General features: G+C 44.1%; 1 protein-coding gene across 2 annotated transcripts; it reads left to right on the top strand.

The window, feature by feature from the left end:
* Positions 1-2,823: 2,823 nt before the first annotated feature.
* Positions 2,824-15,718, top strand: mfsd1 (major facilitator superfamily domain containing 1). 2 transcript variants are annotated; one of them, XM_038973595.1, is made up of 16 exons: positions 2,825-3,028; positions 3,245-3,297; positions 3,776-3,888; positions 4,482-4,524; positions 5,048-5,115; positions 5,213-5,321; positions 5,439-5,541; positions 9,441-9,539; positions 10,025-10,136; positions 10,817-10,873; positions 11,609-11,765; positions 12,116-12,213; positions 12,409-12,521; positions 12,609-12,656; positions 12,864-12,924; positions 13,683-15,718. In XM_038973595.1, the coding sequence occupies exons 1-16, from the start codon at positions 2,866-2,868 to the stop codon at positions 13,684-13,686; spliced, it is 1,401 nt and encodes a 466-aa protein (XP_038829523.1). In that variant the 5' UTR covers positions 2,825-2,865; the 3' UTR covers positions 13,687-15,718. The 2 variants fall into 2 exon arrangements, with proteins under 2 accessions (XP_038829524.1, XP_038829523.1); XM_038973596.1 differs by lacking the exon at positions 13,683-15,718 and having other exon boundaries at positions 2,824-3,028; positions 12,864-12,928.
* The last annotated feature ends 9,275 nt before the right edge of the window (positions 15,719-24,993 follow it).

The following is a 24,993-nucleotide window of genomic DNA, read 5'->3' as shown; positions in this document are numbered from 1 at the left end:
CCCGTCGGGCGTCCACGCCCTGGCTGGCACGAGAGGTTTCGTTCCCTCGGTTGGCTCGGCAGGTTTCCATCCCACGTCACGCTCGGCTGGATTGTCGGGCTCCCGCTCTGCAGCGGGATCGACAGGCGTCTTGCCTCAGCCGGATGTTAGGCTCCGATGCCTCAGCCGGCTCGCCAGGCTCCCACGCTATTGTCGGTTTGTCGGGCTTCCACGCACCTACCGGCTTGCCCAGCACCCATGTCTCGGCTGGTTCGCCCAGGTGGGATGCCGGGTGGTGCCTGAAGAGGGGGGGGGGGGGTACTGTCATAGTTTCACGTCTGCTCCCGCTCCCCCCACCCCCCCCCCTGCATCATCACTCACTCCTATCATCTATTATGCACACCTGCCTTCCCTCGTCACGCACATCTGCAATATTGGACTCACCTGGACTCACTCATCATCTGTTTATTTCCTCCTCTATATTTGTCAGTTCCCTTGCTCTGTTCCCCGCTGCTGTATTGATTGTCTTTTGTTTGTGCTACCTGTTTGCTGACGCTGTTCCAGTCTCGTTCCATGTCCGTTATTTATTAAACGTTTTACTCCCCGTACCTGCTTCGTCTCTTCAGCGTCATTCCATGTTACAGATAGTCTAGCTAGCTACATTTTCAGATATTACACATTTCTAATTTTGACAGAAAGTGGTTTCATTTCAAGTGTACTGTTTGCTAGCTAATGGTAGCCAGCACATTTTTATTACTTTTGAATGAATTATATATGGCTATTGATTCTTACATTTACATTTAGGTAATTTAGCAGACTCTCTTATCCAGAGCAACTTACATTCAACGAAAGTAGATAAAAACAACCACATATTACAGTCATTGCAAGTTAAAAAAAAATGAAGCAGCTACCAGCAAAATTAGTGCTAGTAAGAAAAGACAAACGTGATTGTTAGTGCAAAAAATAAGTATACAGTGTTAGTTTATATATATATACAGTTGAAGTTGGAAGTTTACATACACCTTAGCCAAATATATTGAAACTCAGTTTTCTACATTTCCTGACATTTAATCCGAGTAAAAATTCCCTGTCTTAGATCAGTTAGGATCACCACTTTATTTTAAGAATGTGAAATGTCAGAATAATAGTATAGAGAATTATTTATTTCAGCTTTTATTTCTTTCATCACATTCCCAGTGGGTCAGAAGTTTACATACACTCAATTAGTATTTGGTAGCATTGCCTTTCAATTGTTTAACTTGGATCAAATATTTCGGGTAGCCTTCCACAAGCTTCCCACAAAAAGTTGGGTGAATTTTGGCCCATTCCTCCAGACAGCGCTGGTGTAACTGAGTCAGGTTTGTAGGCCTCCTTGCTCGCACATGCTTTTTCAGTTCTGCCCTCAAATATTATATAGAATTGAGGTAAGGGCTTTGTGATGGCCACTCGAATACCTTGGCTTTGTTGTCCATAAGCCATTTTGCCACAACTTTGGAAGTATGCTTGGGGTCATTGTCCATGTGGAAGACCCATTTCCGACCAAGCTTGAACTTCCTGACTGATTTCTTGAGATGTTGCTTCAATATATCCACATAATTTTCCATCCTCATGAAGCCATCTATTTTGTGAAGTGCACCAGTCCCTTCTGCAGCAAAGCACCCCCACAACATGATGCTGCCACCCACGTGCTTCACGGTTGGGATGGTGTTCTTCAGCTTGCAAGCGTCCTCCTTTTTCCTCCAAACACAACGATGGTCATTTTGGTCAAACAGTTCCGTTTTTGTTTCATCAGACCAGAGGACATTTCTCCAAAAAGTACGATCTTTGTGCAGTTGCAAACCGTAGTCTGGCTTTTTTATGGCGGTTTTGGAGCACTGGCTTCTTCCTTGCTGAGCGGCCATTCAGGGTATGTCAATATAGGACTCGTTTTACTGTGGATATAGATATTTTTGCACCTGTTTCCTCCAGCATCTTCACAAGGTCCTTTGCTGTTGTTCTGGGATTGATTTGCACTTTTCGCACCAAAGTATGTTCATTTCCAGGAGACAGAACGCGTCTCCTTCCTGAGCGATATGATGGTGTTTATACATGGTGTTTATACTTGCATACTATTGTTTGTACAGATGAACATTGTACGTTCAGGCATTTGGAAATTGCTCCCAAGGATGAACCAGACTTGTGGAGGTCTACAATTTTTTTCTGAGGTCTTGGTTGATTTCTTTTGATTTTCCCATGATGTCAAGCAAAGAGGGACTGAGTTTGAAGGTAGGCCTTGAAATACATCCACAGGTACACCTCCAATTGACTCAAATGATGTCAATTAGCCTATCAGAAGCTTCTAAAGCCATGACATAATTTTCTGGAATTTTCCAAGCTGTTTAAAGGCACAGTCAATTTAGTGTATGTAAACTTCTGACCCACTGAAATTGCGATACAGTGAATTATAAGTGAAATAATCTGTCTGTAAACAATGGTTGGGAAAATTACTTGTGTCATGCACAAAGTAGATGTCCTAACCGACTTGCCAAAACTATAGTTTGTTATCAGGAAATTTGTGTGGTTGAAAAACGAGTTTTGATGACTCCAACCTAAGCGTATGTAAACTTCCGACTTCATCTGTATATATATATATATATAGTCAAATAAATTAATTGAATTAAATTATCTAATATATGAATGACCCGCCTTAGCAATCACCGTTGTATTGAATATTCTAAAGTAGAATATGTAACGATCCGCGATTTGCCCCTTTATAGTCATTCGCTTGTTGCTGAACTCTTTGCACTCCTTTTACTGCTGCGCTCAGCCGAGACGAGTCACGTGTATGTCATATGACTGTCTGCGCCGTATTATTCTTTTTCCTTCCTTTCCAAAACACAGACGAAGATGGCGGAGGAGCGACAGAACCTTTTGGACGATGAAGAGAATATTTCGTCTTCAGGTCCCAGAAATGAAAGCGGATCGGTTAGACCGATGTCCGCGCTCTGTGACCCGAGACGGCTGCCTCACCGCATTTTCGTCCTGCTTTTTATGTGCTTTCTGGGATTCGGTGAGCAGGGCGGTTCCAACAAAATTGCAACAAAATTCTTTGAAGAGAGTTTAGGCTTCATTCAGCTAACTGACTATCAGACGAATTGCTTTTGGATATCAGACTTTGATTATCTTTCACAATGATGTAGCCTTCTATGACTGTATCAATCAAATACGAGCTGGTTTAGAATGTACCGTATCAATTCTACCCACTGACAGCGTTACTTTGTTTCAGGAAGTTACTTCTGTTATGATAACCCAGCTGCTTTGCAGACTCAAGTCATACAGGTGAGGAAGGAGGACTGACGTTTCCATCTGTCACATAATGTCCCTCTGTCGTCATTGTAGCCTAGCCTGCTGTATGCCAGAGCCTTCCTCCGATGCTTCAATATGGGAAATAACTATAGTTATTGTAGTTATTCTAACTCTATGGACACATTCTAATTATATGGATGTCTGACTCTTCATGACACCACCATTATGTTGTAAGCTTGCTGATAAGTGAAACAAAGCAATGTGTCACAAGGAAATGACCCATTAGAACTAGCACAGCTACCTTTCTCTCTTATCATTGCGCTCAAAGGTGTTCTAATACTGTAAACAACAGACCAATATCAGGTCATACCAGTTAGTGTATGGTTGGTCCATGCACTCACAGTTCATATTGGTGTTTTTTTGGCCTTTGTTTTGCTTTCTTAAAGAGACCTTTCTAGTCATTTGGGCTACCAATGCACTGACATTCTCTGTCCTCTCTGGTCTGCACCAGGACATGAAGCTGAACACGTCCATGTTCATGCAGCTCTATGCCTGGTACTCCTGGCCCAACGTGGTGCTCTGTTTCCTGGGGGGCTTCCTGCTCGACAGGGTCTTTGGCATCAGGTAGGACCACAGGTTACTAGTTGAACACTACTGTACTGACACCTGTTCCCTACATGGAATACTTGGTTATCGCCATCCAAGGATAACCGTCTTGTACTGGCACAGACATGGTATTTAACCTCTTGCGTCCAGTGACTACCTGGTTACAGTCACATAACGCCTGCATAGTGCTGTGCTTCTCAGAGCAGAAACTGTATGTGTACAATACATAAGTTGAGATTTACACCTTTTTACGTCACATTTGTATAATATGGTAACGGATTCTGTAATCACCCTGGTGTGGATGCTGGTTGTAGGTGTGTTTTTCCCCACACTCTCCTCCATGGACAATACAGCCTATGTACCTACTGTAATATGGGCAGTGTTTGTCTGCCAGTGTGTTAGTAGGAAATCCCTAGTCTCACCATGAACCTCTGACAACAAAAGATGCTGAGGTAATTGTGTATGGAGGATTAATCTGAATCTATGATGAACTAGGGCTGTCATCTCCAGCAACACAAGGAGAGATAACATTGTGACGAACATGTTCATATTCACTTCAAATGATCCCCTTGTAAACAGTTTCTGTCACTGTGCTTCTCCCCTTCTGGTAGGCTAGGAACCATAATCTTCGCCCTCTTTGTCTGCGTTGGACAGGTAGGTGCACACCACATGATGGAGATGTATTTGAGAGCTGCTTTTCTACAAAATATGTAGTACAAATTCAGTTGATCTTTTTCCAGTGGTAATGATGTAGAGTGAATTCAGAAATAATTCAGCCTCCTTTTAATTTTTCTACATTTTGTTACGTTACAGATTTATTCTAAAATGGATTAAATCGTTTTTTCCCTCCATTAATCTACACACAAATACTTTGTAAATTATGTGAGAGTTGGAGTGTGCCCCTGGCTGTCCGAAAATAAAAACAAGAAAATCGTTCCGTCTGGTTTGCGTAATATAAGGAATTTGATGTAGAGCATTTACTTAGACTTTTACTCCAGTATGACAATTGACTGTTTTATCCCCCACTGTACAAACCAGATACTTTTAGACTTTTTTTTAGTCAAGTAGGATTTTACTGGGTGACTTTTACTGAGCCATTTTCTATTTAGGTATCTTTACTTTTATTAAAGTACGACTGACCATTGAGTACTTTTCCCACCACTGTGTATTTCCACAGGTTATAGTTGCTGTTGGGGCACTTCTAGATCTATTCTGGTTAATGGAGATTGGACGCTTTGTGTTTGGGTAAGATGCATTTTAGACTATTTTGTCACTAAGCTAGTCCTTGCTACAGCTCCAAGCCACTTCTCTCCCCCTAACTAAGTGCTCTCTCTCTGGGTAGGATTGGAGGTGAGTCTCTGGCTGTGGCCCAGAACACCTATGCAGTGAACTGGTTCAAAGGGAAGGAACTCAACTTGGTGTTTGGTCTTCAGCTCAGCATGGCCAGGCTGGTAAGAACACGCTAGAAGCGAAATATAACGCTGTATGTAGATAGATACAGAAGCACATTCTTAAGGTGTTATTTATGTGGCTGATCAGGGAGTGTTGGGTTGCCTCCTCCCCATCAGGGTAGCACTGTCAACATGAACATCATGGGCTGGGTGTACAACCGTGTCGCTGACCTGGTAGGCTCCACAGGACACACCACTCTGGGAGTCTCGCTCATGATCGGTGAGTTAAAAGTGTGTGTGTGTGTTTAGTGATGTGGGGGTCAGCTGTTTGTTCAGCCGCACCCACCAGCAATTGATAGTAGGGCGATTCCGGATGGGTTACTATGTGAAAATCTGAGCCCCACACATGACCCTAGCCCGCAAATATCGAAAATCTATATATATTTTTGTCTTGCACATGTTATTGAACCATTACATTTCTCTTGAACATTTAAAAAGCATTGCACCTATTGAACAGTAGCCTATTGTTTTACTGAAACAAAACCAAGTGTGAAACAATGAATGGATCTCTTGTAGGCCGACTGCACGGCTCTTTTCAAAACATTTTTTTTTTTACATTTAATGAACACTGTTTTTTTCTTGAGCAATTGTAAATTCTTAGGCCTATTGAACAGTAGCCTATCATTTTACTGAAAGGAAACAATAAATGGACATCTTGTAGGCCGACCGCCTGTTTGGGCTAATATCCTATACCGGTATATGAATTCATTAGAAAAAATTTAATGGGGGGAAAAAAAAAAAATTGGCTTCAAAAATCAATTGGCTACAACACAACAAAGTTTAGAAAATGAAAGTACCCACTGACCAGTTAGGAGGCTATAATTGCCTACTTTGTCTTGCTTTTTTTGCAGCACTGTTAATTTAAGAAACAGAATAGAGTCCGCTGGGCCAGGTTTCAGTCGGTTGCGCCTGGATCCAATAACGTGCCCAGCAGGCGTGTTCACTCGAAGGCGTGTTCACTCGATGTACTTGATGCTGGAATGCAGAGAATTCTCTTTGCAAGAGACCGGAGTTGAGGGAAGGTACGCTCCGCTCCTGCTTCTCCCAGAAAGCAAGCAAACTTTCCTCCACACAATCCTCCAGGGAAAAGTGAGTGCTTTGTACCTCTGGATTTCGTCGATCTCTTCGGCCTCTCTCGTCCTCCCAGTCCGTGAAGTTAAATCTTGGTCTCTTTACGGAGTAGTTGCTTGCATTTCCAACTGTAAAGTGAATATTTAATAAGACTAGGCCTAGTAATACTAATTATTATTATTATTATTATTATTATAATAAGTTACCTTTGCTGAGATCCTGTGTCCGTGGTGCTGAAACTCCATCAGTGTCGGCGAAAGGCAGGTCCGTGGTGCTGAAACTTGACTGGGGAGTGGAGCGGCTGGCTCTGTCGGTCTCCTGGCTTGGTCATACACGGCGGCTCATTCTTTGTTGGGGAGCATCTTCAGTGTCTTGAATTTTGGGCACAGGAACGTGGCGAGTTTGAGTGAGCAGCATCTTCTCGGTGAGGAGCTTTGATGCCTGTGTGCGGATGTGTACCATGTAGAGTGGATCGCCATGTGTTGGCTCACAGCGTTGTTTTTAAAAGCAGAGCATCACCAACTGGAGAGTGTGGTACTTCTCTTCTTCTAGCGCTACAGATGCTGCCTTGAAGACTGACAGAAAGTCGGTGAGGGCTCAGCTCATCCTGGTAAATGCCCTTCATTCCATCCAGTTGGTCTCTGTCCTCGAACATTTGCCATATTTCTGTGTCTGTGACTCCAGCATGTCAGCCTTGCTGTTCCAGTGAGTCCCACGTTCTTGGATTACTGCACGGGGTAAATTGGCGACAGCGCCGGTCTTCTTTTTAGGTAGGTCACAAGGCTCTTGCCTGCTTCCATCATCTCAGTGACTTCACGAACACACTCTGATGCCTCCCTTTTCTTGGCATTGATGTTTCAGGACTGTGTTCGGCACTGGAGCTGTGCAAGAGATCCAGTGGTAGTCGCGCTGCGTTTGTTTGCGCCCTGGTCACTCACAGACACGCTTTTGCAGAGACAGTCACCTGGAATTCCAAAATCGTTGAGTTCCTTGCTGATTTGCTCGTGGATGTTCTCTGTTCTCTTCCTCAGGTAGGCGTCAAACTCCACGGTGGCGATGACATCACTTTTCAGTTGCCAATCTTCTGTCAAAAAATAAGCACAGTGTGTGCCCTTTTTGTTGAAATCATCCGTCCACATGTCTGTGGTGATGGCAGCTCCCCCGGCGTCTAAAGCCTTCTTGATTGACTCAGACCGTGTAGCCTTCTCTGTTGTGGCCTCTGGCTCTTTCACACACTGTCTGTCTGCGCGGGATGACAGAGTTGGCCTTGACAGCTTCATTACGGACTCCAATGTTAATAAGTCCCTGCGCCATAGAGGTGAAGCCCTTTCCCGAAACAATGTCAAAGGGATGCAAGTCCACACAACAAAAGTCCACACCACCATCATCATCAAACTTGTATTTCACCTGCAGTGGTATCTTTTTGCTGTCAGCGTACATGTGAGATGGGCTTGGGGCTGGAGACCTGACTTGCTGGTACGCGGTTTGGCCATATTTGAAGTCCCTGTCTTGTGGCTGTTGAATTTGTATAGCGCCTCACAATCATCACACATAGTGCTATCATTCTCTTTCACCACTTCACCAAATCTTTCCCAAACACTACTTTTCTGGCCTCCCTTCTCTTTATTTTCAACTCTCCATTCTGCAGTTTATTGATTTAAACTCCGACACCATCCTTTTTGCCTCAGTGGATCCTCAGTGGATTGATGTTACATTTTTCTGCCCAAGTTCCCAAAAGCGATTGGCGCATGTATTTGGCAAGCATACAGTTAGGCCCTATATCTTAGGCACTAATGCCAGATAAAAAAAACTCAATATAGCCTGTAGATGGACACCAGAATTATACATTTATGGATTTAAAAAAAAAACATTGTTTCTCTTCATTCCACCCGCCCTTCATCCACACTATATTGAATGAACCTAAACTCACCCGCCCCGCTGATATAACCGCAGGGACTGCGGGTTATGAGTCAACCCGTGCATCACGTGTGTGTCTGCTTAGTATTTTATTAGCATGACATAATATTATAACATGACATAATACAGAACCACCCTTTGTGTGTGTGTAAGTGAGTTGCGTGTCCACATTTGATCAGGAGGAGAGTGAGCTAAATTCCCAGGCCTGCTGTCTACATTGAGCCTCAGGTTACATATCTCTCTCCAGCCCAGACAGCCCTGCCTGCAACACCATACCACTACTTTTACAAATGCTCTCCAATCTCAGCACAGAGAGGGATGGAGAAAAGAGGGGAGGGAGAGGAAAAAACATAAACCATTTTCCCCCGTCATTTGTCTGATGAATCACGTGATGGAAGAGGTTTCAGTTTTGTGATGCTCCGCCTCACTTCTCTTTTCACTTCTTCTTTCATGGAGGGTGTCCTCACTCGCTCCACAGGAGTAAGAGGAGCCCAGCAGTCTGTGTTCTCTCCAACAGGACTGAACCGTACAGTCCTGTAACATTACAATGGAGTAATGGAGCCCCAGTAGATATGTGCTGATGCTATACAGAAACCACAGAGGAATATTAAGCCTGTGAGATGGGTCTAATATGTCCATACCCTACTGTTAATTCAAACCAAAGCCTACTGGATTTTGCCACATACTTACTGAAATTTCACCTGGTTAATAGAGAATATTTATTGGACTACAAACCCCTCTACTGTAGAGGGTGGGATGCGATGTGAGAGAGAGTGTGATGTAGAGATCTTCGACCACCCCCAAGAAATCAAAAGCATTCCGGCAATCGCTCTCGACACAAAATCTAAAGTAAAACTTTTTGAGCTACTTTTTAATCTAATTACTCTGACTGTTGGTCCCAAAGGAAGCAGTCATGCTTATTTAGACTGAACTAGACAGGGCTTTAAAGATTCTTGCCAGGCTCTTCTCCTGAGGACTTACCCTATTGTGCTGCTGTAGGTTCATGAGCCACACCTACCTGTTCATAGCTGATGTAATGATTTTCCTGTCTCTCTCTCCTTTATCCCCCCTCACCCTTTCTCTCTCTTGCTCGTGCTCTCTCCATCTCTCTCTCTCTCTCTCCTTCTCCAGCTGGGGTGACATGTATATTCTCTCTGGTCTGTGCTCTGGTGTTGGGCTACCTGGACAAGAGGGCCGAGAGGATCCTCGACAAGAAACAGGGAGGGACCGGTGAGCTAACACGGCAGTCAGTGACTGCCTCCGATGTGTGTCCCAATCAGAGCTGAACTACACAGGATAATGGATGGGATGATGGTCATTATCTATGTGCTATGGTTATCATGTCCACTGTGTTCTGACAATGTTGGTGTGAGGATGGCGGTGGTAGAGGGTAGGTTCCTTCTCTGTTACCTGTCACCATTAGCATCTCATTTTGCCTTGATGGATTTAGTTGATTTAAGGAGCTCTATCCACCTGGGAAACCTCAAACTTCTCATTGTGTTGCATGTAATCTTGTCAGAATAGATTTTGGGGAAGTTAGCCTGTGTTTCTACCGTGCTCAGCGTTTCCCTGGGCTGGCTTTAGTGTGACAGGGGTGGAGGTCACGGGTCGTAGTACTACTTCCTGTGGGTTATTGCCTGGCTGTCGCACTCCTTTCCCAAGGGTATGTTTTAGCCAAGACTGGTTCTGTGTGTTGAACATGTGTGTGTGTGTAGGGGAAGTGATCAAGCTGACCGATGTGAAGGACTTCCCCTTCCCACTGTGGCTCATCTTCATCATCTGTGTGGGCTACTACGTGGCCATCTTCCCCTTCATCGGACTGGGACAGTGAGTAGCACACAAACCATCATGTCTTATCAGTCAAAACCATCACCAATATTGCCAGCTTTTATCACAAGTAGGTATTTGGGCTGCAAGGTGATTGTAGATCAGGGATTATGTGCTGCCACTTGTTCATGCTTGTCCCCTCGAACGCAATGTCTATTCTCCATCATGTAAAATACCTTGAGTGAATAGAGAGAGAGAGACTGCGAGAGATGGGTGGGGGGGCAGGGGGAGAGAGAGCGAGATACGGGGGGAGAGGGATATGGGGGGACGGGGAGAGTGACGATGCCTGTTGAGCAAATACATGTTATAGAATTTTTTTTTTGATACAATACTTACCTGGCTGCTGGAGCCTGTTCAATACCATGTGCTGCGGTTCACCAATATGTGGACCAGGTGCAACTCTACTTGGTAGCTGGCTGGAAGGGATGGTGTGTGTGTGCGCGCATGTGATTGTGTGCTAAAACAGTCTGAGGGACTGTCAGTTGCTCCCTAAGGCCCTGTATAGCAGCGTAAAGAGTACATTAGTCTGTGTTGAGTTGTAATGAATGCCTATAGAACAGGAACATGGATGTGCTTAATGTGGTGGGATATGTTGCAGTGATAGTATGGACATACTCTGTACCACTCTGGTCTGGTGTGACTGACTGTCCTTCTCACCTCTGTCGGTCTTCCCCTTGCAGGGTTTTCTTCATTGAAAAGTTCAACTTCTCACCTCAAGAAGCAAGAGCAATTAACAGGTAACACACAACTCTTTACCCCAGTCTGAGATGCCGGAGTAACTAATAAGACGAGTGATTCAATTTGGACAGAGTGAGGATGTGCCTCTCAACTTTTTGTGAGGAGTTCTTCAAATGAGGTTTATTTTAGCTCTCTTATCACCTCAGGCTATGAACTGTCACAACACATTGTAACTGCGTCTCTGCCTCCCTTCTAAACACAATCACTATCTCTCCCTCCATGTCCCCTCTCTCCACTCTCTCCTTCTCTCCCTCCGTGTCCCCTCTCTCCACCCTCTCCTTCTCTCCCTCCGTGTCCCCTCTCCCTCCGTGTCCCCTCTCCCTCCGTGTCCCCTCTCTCCATCCACTCCTCCTCTCCCTCCGTGTCCCCTCTCTCCACCCACTCCTCCTCTCCCTCCGTGTACCCTCTCTCCACCCACTCCTCCTCTCCCTCCGTGTACCCTCTCTCCACCCACTCCTCCTCTCCCTCCGTGTACCCTCTCTCCACCCTCTCCTTCTCTCCCTCCGTGTACCCTCTCTCCACTCTCTCCTTCTCTCCCTCCGTGTACCCTCTCTCCACTCTCTCCTTCTCTCCCTCCGTGTCCCCTCTCTCCACCCTCTCCTTCTCTCCCTCCGTGTCCCCTCTCTCCACCCTCTCCCTCCGTGTCCCCTCTCTCCACCCTCTCCCTCCGTGTCCCCTCTCTCCACCCTCTCCCTCCGTGTCCCCTCTCTCCACCCTCCCTCCTCCTCTCCCAGTATTGTGTACATCATCTCAGCCCCAGCCTCTCCTGTGTTGGGCTTCATGGTGGACAGGATAGGGAAGAACGTGATCTGGGTGCTGTGTGCCGTCGTCACGACGCTCATAGCCCACATGTTGCTCGCCTTCACCTTCTGGAACCCCTGGATCGCCATGGTGATGACCATTCTCCATTTTATTACCGGTAGAAGGGTGCAGAGTGGTTCACAGCAGAATATGACCTTGGAGACATTTAGTAGGACATTCACTAGAAACCTAGTGTATGCAGTGATGAGCGGTGGGCCAGATTTGGACACGCAACCTTGGATCACTGGGTCCTTGAACACTTGCTTTTGTTTAGTCCTGCAAGACAATTACATCCTGCTTCCAGAGGATTGGCTTATGCAGTCAGGTTTTAGATTGTGTTTATATATAGTAATGTAGGTGTATTGTGACTGGGTAACCAGGTATAGTGAATGGTGTTGGTAACAGTGTTGATAACGGTACTGTGTATCTGTGTCCTCCAGTCTCTGTTGGGGTTGTCCTACTCCCTGCTGGCCTGTGCCCTGTGGCCCATGGTGGCCTTCGTGGTGCCAGAGCATCAGCTAGGGACCGCCTATGGCTTGTAAGTACACCTGCTCCTTCACACCCTTTCTCTGTAAGCAGAACAGTGCTTCATACCTACAGGCGTGTGTATTCTATCCATTATTTGTGACTGATGATGATGATGATGCTGTTGATGTTGTAGTTATTGTTGATGATGACGGTGGTGGTGATGCTGCTGTTGTTGATGATGACGCATGGCCTTCCTACCTCCCAGCATGCAGTCCATCCAGAACCTGGGCCTGGCTCTGATCTCCATGGCAGCAGGATCTATTCTGGACAACAAGGGATACCTCTTCCTGGAGGTCTTCTTCACCGCCTGTGTCTGCTGTGAGTAACACTTCTGTGTGTGTGTGTGTGTGTGTGTGTTGAGTCAACCAATAAATGTGTGTCTCTTTCTCTCTCTCTCTCTCTCAGTGGCACTGATCGCGGTAGTGATGCTGTACTTTGTTGATTATCTACGAGGTAAGAGAGATGGGAGCTGGCCTCCTGCCCCCCTGACACCATTAAACCACTCACAGTGGAGCGTTCCTTATGATGTCATCACTAACCATGCTCTTTGATATCCCTCTCCTATTCTCTCTCCCACCCTTTCTCTTTCTGTCCTTCTCTCTCTTTTCCTCTCCCTGCCACTCTCTCTCCATTACTCCCTCTCTCTCTCTCTCTCTTCAGGAGGAGATCTGAACCTCTCAGCCTCTGCCAGGGCCAAACTCCTGAAGGACTCCAATTCAGAGTGAGTATCCATGGCCTTTCACCTTTCTCCCCCCCTCCTCCTCTCACACTCAATACAGACAAGAGCCGCTAAACGTTAGGTTCTCAACCCACTCATGAGGAAGGCAAGGACCTATTATCAATGTATTATTAAACATCCAACTGGTGCTGGACTAAGAAGAAAGGCCTGCAACTATGATATTCTTCACCAGGTTTCCCAACCTCTCACCTTCTCTGAAGGCTCAGAGATAGTTGTAAGAGAAGCTCTACCATATATGATCCCATGTGGGTTTAATGAAAACATTTGAGAAAAGCATTTCAGAGGTTTGTAGTTAACATTCTGAAGGAACATGTGCAAGCGTAGTAGATCATTTGACCACTCTGGATTAAGTCAAATAGATTTAGACTTTGTCTATCAAGAGTTTATTTGGTGCTCAATCTGCATAATGTTTTCCTGTATGGGTTTTCTTGCTCCTTAACCAATTCTGGCTCTCCTAACTCGGCACACACTGTTCCTGAGTGTGGTCCATGTGTTGTCTAACCTGCTTCTGCTCGTGTGTGTAGTGTCACTGACGGGCCAAATCCTCTCCAACATATTGTCCCTTTCCCTCTGCCCTTGTTGATTTGCCCATGCAGATGTGAAAAACAGTATGAAGCTGTTTCACTTATCAACAAGGGCAGTAGAGAAGGACTGGATTTATGGTTCTAGTTGGTCTGTGTCTGGCTGTGTGCTGAGTATCCCAGACTAATGCATTGGCCTTGTCTTGTGCTGTTTTCCAGGTGAGCAGTCACACAGTCCTGGGCCCTCCTGTACCAGCTGGCTGCATGGACCTGACCACAGCTGTCAATCACCTGCTAGGGGGCGTGTCTGCACTACTCACTACTCCTACCAGCACACTGACCCAGCCCTGCATTGTAACTGACCCCTCCCAGCAACATACTGACCCATCGCAGCTCAGATGCTGACCCCTCTGCTCTGACATCACATACCAACGCCGCCTCCTCGTCTCACTGACGGCTCCCTCCACTGGCTGTGTCAAGGGCTGGCTAATGACTGATTGGTGTTTTGTGCATGCTTTGTAACCTCAAACCTCAGCACCAATCATACTTTAATGTCAGTAGAGTGGGGCACCAGAAAGCACTTTAAACAGACTTAAGTGTTTTTAAAAGGTTTATAAATGTCTAGAACAAGATTCCAGGCTGAGTGACTTTTACTTCAGACATGTAATGTTATTCACTGATAATCCACGTCCCGATAGGTCTTTCTGCTTAGTAAAGTCACCCACACTAGAGGTGAAATGGTTAGATTTCTTCATCTTTTAAGCATCTCTCTCTAAAACCAGGATATTAGAAAGCACTTAGATTGTCTATCAATGTTATGTATGTTTTTAAAAATGAATATTGCTCAGAAAAGTATTTTACTTTTTCACTTCCAAGTTTTTGATTATCAAAACAAACAGTTGGTGTGCTTAACTTCTATACGCCCATAAATGTATAATCGTCATGATGAAAATGTCATCAAATTGGGAACACAAAACCAACCAATCTCCTTTCCCGGCTTTTTCTGAACAGTAATCATATACGCATGATCTAGTTTGACAGATTTATGCTAGAGGATTTCAGAATCGGCATTGGGTTCAATTCTTTATAGAGCTGTTCCTTCATTAATTCCTTTCTTTGCTCTTGGCTGGGCATAGAGGCTCGTAAAACGTTACACTGTCACACCATCACACCGTCAAGGCTTTATCACTTGTCAAAGTGATAAAGGGAAACATTTTATATTTCAATTCACCCAATGTACAGAAAAAACACAACATACATTTTGAAAGCAGCAGTTTTACATTGACCTTTGTGAAAATGACCTGGCTTATGTGCAAGAAGGAGGACTTTTAACAATACTATAACATTGGCAATTGGGTGGAAACCCTCTTTGCCGTACAACTGAATGAAAGGATAAATACTTTGTTTTGTTGATGTTTATTGATCAATCTCAGGAAATTGCCAAGAGATACTTTCATATGTTGAGAACCACTAAATCAAATGATCATTCTAATGACAAAATCACTTTTGATAGTTTTTCTATTGTAATGAAGGATCGCTTCAGTCTTTAATCCTGAGTCAGTTTTCTGCAGGACAACCTGAGCTTGAACCAAGTGGCTTGTCGTAGCATAGTATTAGGTCAAATATTGTGGTAGAGGAAGCCTATCCATATACCATTGAAGTTGTGATGGCTGTTTGCTATTCTGCAGCTAACAAAGACACTCTTAGTGAAATGTACACAGAGACTGTCTGTTTTGAGTTGAACTAACAAACTTCTAACAGCTCTAAATAACATGTGTTCTATGGGTACTACTGCCTAGAGCAGGGCTCCAACCCTGTTCCTGGAGAACAACCCTCCTGTAGATTTTCACTCCAACCCCAGCTGTAACTAATCTGGTTCAGTTTATCAACCAGCTAATTATTAGAATCCGGTGTGCTATATCAGGGTTGGAGTGAACCTATAGGACGCTAGTGCTTCAGGAACAGGGTTGGAGCCCCGTGGCCTCGAGGTACCATGTGTAGTCATACATTCGTAATATACTTGTCATCATTTTAAATCGCCACAGTTAAAATATTACACATTTAATGACAATTTGGTAAAAAATAAATAAAACAAGCGGATGGTGTTGTAACATAGCTGATGTTCACTGTGGTTGTTAAATAACATCAGGCCATTGTATCCTTGTCAGATCTGATTGTCATTCTGTCTGATCAAATTGACTTTTGTATATAACAGTATTGTCTCAGGATGGCAAATAAAAGTTTGTAAAAACTGACCCATTTTATTTAGTTTCACCATGATGATGATTATTCCACTCCCCCTGCTGTCCATGTAGAGTTGAGAGGTGTCAGAGGGTCAGTCAGCAGACTGAGGAGAAGCTGGCCAAACTCAGGCCCATGTCTGCTGTTGGCCTGCGCAACTGCTACCCTCTCCCCCACACACACACTTTACACACATGGATGCTAAATTCCCTTCTCTTCTCCTTCCTCCAGATCCCAGATCAGTACTGTACCCTCCTGTCCTCACTGGCAGGAGTGTACTGAAGTGATGCGGCTTACTCTGCACTTAACCCCCTCGACATCTAAACCCAGCCTGTTCATAGCTGCAGGAATTGGTTGGGGGGGTTATGTCGGTCCGCTAATACAGGACTACTTTTGTGGAAAAAAATATCCCTTCCCAACATGTAAAGTGTTGGTCCCATGTTTCATGAGCTGATAATTGAATGTTAATTCCTCTACCATAAGTCACCTCCAACATCGTTTTAGAGAATATGGCAGTATATCCAACCGGCCTCACAACCGCAGACCACAACATGTAACCACACCAGCCCAAGACCTCCAAATCCAGATTCTTCACCTGCGGGATCGTCTGAGACTACCCACCCTGACAGCTGATGAAACAGGGGTATTTCTGTCTGTAATAAAGCCCTTTTGTGTGGAAAAACGAATTCTGATTGGCTGCGCCCCTGCCCAGTCATGTGAAATGCATAGATTAGGGCCTAATACATTTATTTAAATTGACTGATTTCTTTATATGAACTGTAACTCAGTAAAATTGTTGAAATTGTTGCATTTATATATTGTTTTCTATATATATATAGTAACAGTCAAAAGATTGGACACACCTACTCATTCAAGAGTTTTCTTTATTTTTACTACACTGCTCAAAAAAATAAAGGGAACACTAAAATAACACATCCTAGATCTGTATGAATGAAATATTCTTATTAAATACTTTTTTCTTTAGTTGAATGTGCTGACAACAAAATCACACAAAAATTATCAATGGAAATCAAATTTATCAACCCATGGAGGTCTGGATTTGGAGTCACACTCAAAATTAAAGTGGAAAACCACACTACAGGCTGATCCAACTTTGATGTAATGTCCTTAAAACAAGTCAAAATGAGGCTCAGTAGTGTGTGTGGCCTCCACGTGCCTGTATGACCTCCCTACAACGCCTGGGCATGCTCCTGATGAGGTGGCGGATGGTCTCCTGAGGGATCTCCTCCCAGACCTGGACTAAAGCATCCGCCAACTCCTGGACAGTCTGTGGTGCAACGTGTCGTTGGTGGATGGAGCGAGACATGATGTCCCAGATGTGCTCAATTGGATTCAGGTCTGGGGAACGGGCGGGCCAGTCCATAGCATCAAGGCCTTCCTCTTGCAGGAACTGCTGACACACTCCAGCCACATGAGGTCTAGCATTGTCTTGCATTAGGAGGAACCCAGGGCCAACCGCACCAGCATATGGTCTCACAAGGGGTCTGAGGATCTCATCTCGGTACCTAATGGCAAATGGCAGTCAGGCTACCTCTGGCGAGCACATGGAGGGCTGTGCGGCCCCCCAAAGAAATGCCACCCCACACCATGACTGACCCACCGCCAAACCGGTCATGCTGGAGGATGTTGCAGGCAGCAGAACGTTCTCCACGGTGTCTCCAGACTCTGTCACGTCTGTCACATGTGCTCATGTGCTCAGTGTGAACCTGCTTTCATCTGTGAAGAGCACAGGGCGCCAGTGGCGAATTTGCCAATCTTGGTGTTCTCTGGCAAATGCCAAACATCCTGCACGGTGTTGGGCTGTAAGCACAACCCCCACCTGTGGACGTCGGGCCCTCATACCACCCTCATGGAGTCTGTTTCTGACCATTTGAGCAGACACATGCACATTTGTGACCTGCTGGAGGTCATTTTGCAGGGCTCTGGCAGTGCTCCTCCTGCTCCTCCTTGCACAAAGGCGGAGGTAGCGATCCTGCTGCTGGGTTGTTGCCCTCCTACAGCGTCCTCCACGTCTCCTGATGTACTGGCCTGTCTCCTGGTAGCGCCTCCATGCTCTGGACACTACGCTGACAGACACAGCAAACCTTCTTGCCACAGCTCGCATTGATGTGCCATCCTGGATGAGCTGCACTACCTGAGCTACTTGTGTGGGTTGTAGACTCCGTCTCATGCTACCACTAGAGTGAAAGCACCGCCAGCATTCAAAAGTGACCAAAACATCAGCCAGGAAGCATAGGAACTGAGAAGTGGTCTGTGGTCACCACCTGCAGAACCACTCCTTTATTGGGGTGTCTTGCTAATTGCCTATAATTTCCACCTGTTGTCTATTCCATTTGCACAACAGCATGTGAAATTTATTGTCAATCAGTGTTGCTTCCTAAGTGGACAGTTTGATTTCACAGAAGTGTGATTGAATTGGAGTTACATTGTGTTGTTTAAGTGTGCCCTTTATTTTTTTGAGCAGTGTATATTGTAGAATAATAGTGAAGACATCAAAACTATGAAATAACACATGGAATCATGTAGCAACCAAAAAGTGTTAAACATAGTTTGTCTTCACTATTATTCTACAATGTAGAAAAAAATAAAATGAAGAAAAACCCTTGAATAAGTAGGTGTCCAAACTTTTGACTAGTACTGTATATATACACAGTGCCTTCGGAAAGTATTCAGACCCCCTGAGTTTTTCCACATTTTGTTATGTTACAGCCTTATAACATTTATTAAATTGTTTTTTCCCCTCATTAATCGACACACAATACCCCATAATGACAAATCAAAAAACTTTTTTTTTTAATAGTTTTTTGTTGTTGTTATTTATTACAAATAAAAAATGAAATATCACATTGCCTTAAGTATTCAGACCCTTTACTCAGTACTTTGTTGAAGCACCTTTGGAAACGATTACAACCTCAAGTCTTCTTGGATATGACGCCACAAGCTTGGCACACCGGTATTTGGGGAGTTTCTCCCATTCTTCTCTGCAGATCCTCTCAAGCTCTGTCAGGTTGGATGGGGAGCGTCGCTGCACAGCTATTTTCAGGTCTCTCCAGAGATGTTCGATCAGGTTCAAGTCTGGGCTCTGGCTTGGCCACTCAAGGACATTCAGAGACTTGTCCCGAAGCCACTCCTGCATTGTCTTGGCTGTGTGCTTAGGGTCATTGTCCTGTTGGAAGGTGAACCTTCGCCCCCAGTCAGAGCTCCTAAGTGCTCTGGAGCAGGTTTTCATCAAGGTTCTCTCTGTACTTTTCTCCGTTCATCTTTGCCTCAATCTTTACTAGTCTCCCAGTCCCTGCTGCTGAAAAACATCCTCAAAGCATGATGCTGCCACCACCATGCTTCACTGTAGGGATGGTGCCAGGTTTCCTCCAGACGTGACGCTTGGCATTCAGGCCAATCATGGTTTCAATCTTGGTTTCATCAGACCAGAGAATCTTGTTTCTCATGGTCTGAGAGTCTTTAGGTGCCTTTTGGCAAACTCCAAGCGGGGTGTCATGTGCCTTTTACTGAGGAGTGGCTTCCGTCTGGTCACTACCATAAAGTCCTGATTGGTGGAGTGCTGCAGAGACGGTTGTCCTTCTGGAAGGTTCTCCTATCGCCATAGAGGAACTCTAGAGCTCTGTCAGAGTGACCATCGGGTTCTTGGTCACCTCCCTGACCAAGACCCTTCTCCCCCGATTGCTCAGTTTTGCCAGGTGGCCAGCTCTAGGAAGTGTTTTGGTGGTTCCAAACTTCTTCCATTTAAGAATGATGGAAGCCACTGTGTTCTTGGAGACCTTCAATGCTGCAGAAATCTTTTGGTACCATTCCACAGATCTGTGCCTTGACACAATCCTGTCTCAGGGCTCAACGGACAATTCGTTCGACCTCATGGCTTGGTTTTTGCTCTGACATGCACTGTCAACTGTGAAACCTTATATAGACAGGTGTGTGCCTTTCCAAATCATATCCAATCAATGGAATTTACCACAGGTGTACTCCAATCAAGTTGTAGAAACATCTCAAGGATGATCAATGAAAACAGGATGCACCTGAGCTCAATTTCAAGTCACATAACAAAGGGTCTGAATACTTATGTAAAGAAGGTATTTCAGTTTTTTTTTTTATTATAAATTAGCAAACATTTCAAAACGTTTTGCTTTGTCATTATGGGGTATTGTGTGTAGATTGCTAAGGCTTTTTTTTCTTCATTTCATCCATTTTAGAATAAGGCTGTAAGGTAACAAAATGTGGAAAAAGTCAAGGGGTCTGAATACTTTCCAAAGGCACTGTATATATATATATATATAATTATGTATTTATTTTTAATTAGGGGGTGCTGCTGCACCCCTACTTCCCGTGGCTATGAGTCTGTGTCCATGTCTAAAAAGGTACAAAAGATCCTCCACTAAAATGTTCTTTCAGGTCCTTTATTGATGCAGTTACTGATAAGCTATTGCTGTACCTTGTATACGTTGCTATGAAGCCACACTCAGGCCTTTTGCTTGTTTATTGCAGTTTCTAAGCTAATCACTAAATTACATTTGATAGTGTAAAAGAGCTACTATATACATAGTAACTATATTTGTATCTTTAAAGTACTATTTGGTGTAATAATATGTGTTTTCCATGCCCTGTAACTGTGAAGTTTCTGAGTGTTTTTGTTGTTGTATGCATGTGCCTCAGCAATGTGGATATGTTTTTCAACTGTGTCAACAACAGAGGGCACTATTTATCTGCGATACAATATGTAAGTCAATGTTAGAGTACCTCTGTGAATTTGAATGGACTACCTTTTGTTGAACATGCCTACAGGTGAGAATATTACCTTCGTGACTGAATACAGTAATACATTGAATGTGTTTGATTTGGTATTGTTTTGAGTTCTGTACTTTGCTGTTTGTGAAATGGAAAAACGTGCCTACAAAAAACTATCGAGAAAAAGGTGTGCTGTATATTATTCATTTCCAGAATAGGCTACAAAAACACATCAGATAATCAATTTTTTAACCTCTCGTCACTTTGACTAAGCAGCTGAGTATAGTCCAGTAGAGGCTAAGATGGACCCATCTCTATGATGCAGGCCTGCCTGAACAAATGGGCAATTCTGTGCCAAAAGGCATAGAACAAAATGGCCCATTTACCTATTAACAGAAAATAATTAGCTGTTTTTTCTGACTTACAGAAAAATAAGAAAATCAGTCATTGATATCTGGCAGTACCAGAGAAGGTTGGTACTACAGTTGCAAGAAAAAGTATGTGAACCCTTTGAAATTACCTGGATTTCTGCATAAATTGATTAAAAAAATTGATCTGATCTTCATCTACTGTAAGTCACACAAATACTTAAACTAATAACACACAAATTATTGTATTTTTATTGTCTATATTGAATACATAATTTAAACATTCACAGTGTAAGTTGGGAAAATTATGTGAACCCCTAGGGTAAATTACTTATCCAAAAGATAGTCAGGAGTCAGCTAACCTGGAGTCCAATCAATGAGACGAGATTGGAGATGTTGGTTAGAGCTGCCCTGCAATATAAAAAACACTCACAAAATGTGAGTTTGCTATTCACATGGAGCATTGCCTGATGAACCATACCCTGAACAAAAGAGATCTCAGAAGACCTAAGATTAAGAATTGTTGACTTGCATAAAGATGGAAAGGTTTACAAAAGTATCTCTAAAAGCCTTGATGTTCATCAGTCCAGAGTAAGACAAATTGTCTATAAATGGAGAAAGTTCAGAACTGTTGCTACTCTCCCTAGGAGTGGCCGTCCTGAAAAGATGACTGCTAGAGCACAGCGCAGAATGATCAATGAGATTAAGAAGAATCCTAGAGTGTCAGCTAAAGACTTACAGAAATCTCTGGAACATGCTAACATCTACGATACGTCTACGATACGTAAAAAACTAAAAAAGAATGGTGTTCATGGGAGGACACCACGGAAGAAGCCACTGCTGTCCAAAGAAAAAACATTGCTGCACGTCTGAAGTTTGCAAAAGAGCACATGGATGTTCCACAGCGCTACTGGCAAAATGTTCTGTGGACAGATGAAACTAAAGTTGAGTTGTTTGGAAGGAACACACAACACTCTGTGTGGAGAAGAAAGGCACAGCACACCAACATCAAAACCTCATCCCAACTGTAAAGTATGGTGGAGGTAGCATCATAGTTTGGGGCTGCTTTGCTGCCTCAGGGCCTGGACATCTTGCTATCATCGACGGAAAAATGAATTCCCATGTTTCTCAAGACATTTTGCAGGAGAATGTAAGGCTATCTGTCCGCCAATTGAAGCTCAACAGAAATTTGGTGATGCAACAGGACAACGACCCAAAACACAGTTGTAAATCAACAACAGAATGGCTTCAACAGAAATAAATACGCCTTCTGGAGTGGCCCAGTCAGAGGCCTGACCTCAACCCAATTGAGATGCTGTGGCATGACCTCGAGATTCGTTCACACCAGACATCCCAAGAATATTGCTGAACTGAAACAGTTTTGTAAAGAGGAATGGTCCAAAATTCCTCCAAACCGTTGTGCAGGTCTGATCTACAGAAAACGTTTGGTTGAGGTTATTGCTGCAAAAGGAGGGTCAACCTGTTATTAAATCCAAGGGTTTACATACTTTTCCCACCCTACACTGTGAATGTTTACACGGTGTGTTCAATAAAGACATGAAACGTATAATTATTTGTGTGTTCTTAGATTAAGCAGACTGTGTTTGTCTATTGCTGTGATTTAGATAAAGATCAGATCAAATTTTATGACCAATTTATGCAGAAATCCAGGTAATTCCAAAGGGTTCACATACTTTTTCTTGCCACTGTATATCTGGTTATACTCTGCACACCACCAGATGGACCATCTTACTCCTAAATAACTGGACCCAGAGCTGGTACCTGCCCAACCCAGGAAGTACAGCAGTGGGTTTGCGCAGCTGTTGAAGCTGACAAGGGGTTTTCATATCTTATAGCCGATCATCACCAAGTTGAGGACTCTACAGTCACTGGACACATAGACGCGTATGAACAGGCACACTGTCCGCGCAATGTGATATTTCACCAAACACAGCACGAACATCAAGCACACCGCCAGAATGGTGCGTATGGACTTGTTTAGAATCTCTGTCCCTACCTGTGAATTGTCCCTTCCAGCCCGGTAGAGCACTCTCATATTGAGCAGTAACAGATCAGAATAATCATAAAAGGTTCCAGGAATCCAACAATGTCCAGAAACATGTCGTAAGGAAAGTAAGTATAGAACTGTCCAGGGTCGGTGTAAGAAATTGTAATAGATACTGGAAACTTGTTATAACAACTTCTCAACACAAGCTATACTTGACACAACATGCACCCATCCCCCTCTTTTCCCCCGTCACATTCTGCTCTCATCAGATAACAACCACAGACCCACACACACTTCCCCCATGAACAGGCCCCTGCTAAAACAAAACGCACACGCATTCTGCTCAAGGTTGGGACTCTAAGACAAAGAACCATGTTAAGAGCCAATGGAACGTCGACACCAGGCCCGAACAGGACTACCCACGACCCAGAGCGACCAATCAGAAGGCCAGACTACCAGATTCAACCTACATCATTTACTGTATAATGAACTGCACAATATGTTTCGGGTCTCTCCCTTCCGACGGTTCCATACGAGCTAGACGAAAGGGGCCGTGCAGCACGATTTGCCAGATATCTTTACCTTTGAATAAACTGCCTTTATTATACCATATCCACCTCGTCCTATGTCTCAACTTGGCCTCATTTCTCCAGTAACGATTCATCAACATCGGTCATGTCATAGCATGAACCCGGTGTGGGCAAACACAAGGGTTGGTAATATTTCTATCATCACCAGGACCCAAACCGAGCCAGACTTAAAACTGCCAGCTTTTCGGTCCTGAACTGGAGCGCAGCAATCGGTTACGACACCCCGAGGAACCGGTGCACTTCTGTGTGTCCAAAGCTATGTTTTAGAAAATATTTACAACTATTAGTTTGGGTTTTCCAAAGCTTGCATTGATATCCTACATGACCTCTCATGCCACACAGTGTGTAAAGACTGCTGCGTCCAGAGATGACTGAATGCTTGAATCCCTGTTTGTTTACGCCTTGTGTCTCCTTACCCAAGCCTCAGCCTGTGTGCCATTACTAAGGCATCAACGTCTCCTAGATGAATGGACAAATAAAGGACGTGCTCCAGGAATCGATTATCACCAGGGCTACATAAACCTTGCACAGCAGAGTCCGTGGGTTACCAGAGGGCATATGTGTAGATCTGGACTATTTTCTTGTACTTCCAGTGACAGTGTAGATGTAGCTTTGTAGACAAATGTCACACATACACACTTTTTTCTATTAACACTATCAGTTCCAAGATCCCAGCAAAAATTGGCTTTTCATTTATCTGACTTGAATTTATCTGCATGTCCAGCCCTTATAATTAGTGTTTTAAAATGGTATTTTCAAGACAACCAGGGATACAAGTAGAACACAAAATAATTTGACATTAACAGTTGCATTCATGAGTTTTTTTTACAAATATAATAAGGTCCGCCAAAGCAAAAACCTGATCAAATTAATTTACAGTGCCTTCAGAAAGTATTCACATCCCTTGACTTTTTCCACATTTTGCTGTGTTACAACCTAAACATAAACAAGTCATAAGTTGCATGGACTCTGTGTGCAATAGTAGTGTATGACATGATTTTTGAATGACTACCTCATCTCTGCACCCCACACATACAATTATCTGTAAGGTCCCTCAGTTGAGCAGTGAATTTTTGACACAGATTCAACCAATAAGATCAGGGAGGTTTTCCAATGCCTCTCAAAGAAGGGCCGTTATTGGAACTGTAGATGGGGAAAAATAAAAATGGAATATACATTTGATCATGGTGAAGTTATTAATTACACTTTGGATGTAACTGGATCCTGGACGTCCTGACGGGCCGCCACAGGTGGTAAGGGTAGGTAACAACACATCCGCCACGCTGATCCTCAACACAGGGGCCCCTCAGGGGTGCGTGCTCAGCCCCCTCCTGTACTCTCTGTTCACTCATGACTGCATGGCCAGGCACGACTCCAACACCATCATTCAATTTGCCGATGACACAACAGTGGTAGGCCTGATCACCTATAACAACGAGACAGCCTATAGGGAGGAGGTCAGAGACCTGGCCGTGTGGTGCCAGGACAACAACCTCTCCCTCCACGTGATCAAGACAAAGGAGATGATTGTGGACCACATGAAAAAGAGGACCGAGCACGCCCCC

The sequence above is a fragment of the Salvelinus namaycush genome, chromosome 34, assembly GCF_016432855.1.
Source record: "Salvelinus namaycush isolate Seneca chromosome 34, SaNama_1.0, whole genome shotgun sequence".
NCBI classification, from domain to species: Eukaryota; Metazoa; Chordata; class Actinopteri; order Salmoniformes; family Salmonidae; genus Salvelinus; species Salvelinus namaycush.
This window is presented reverse-complemented; position numbering and strand designations above follow the sequence as displayed.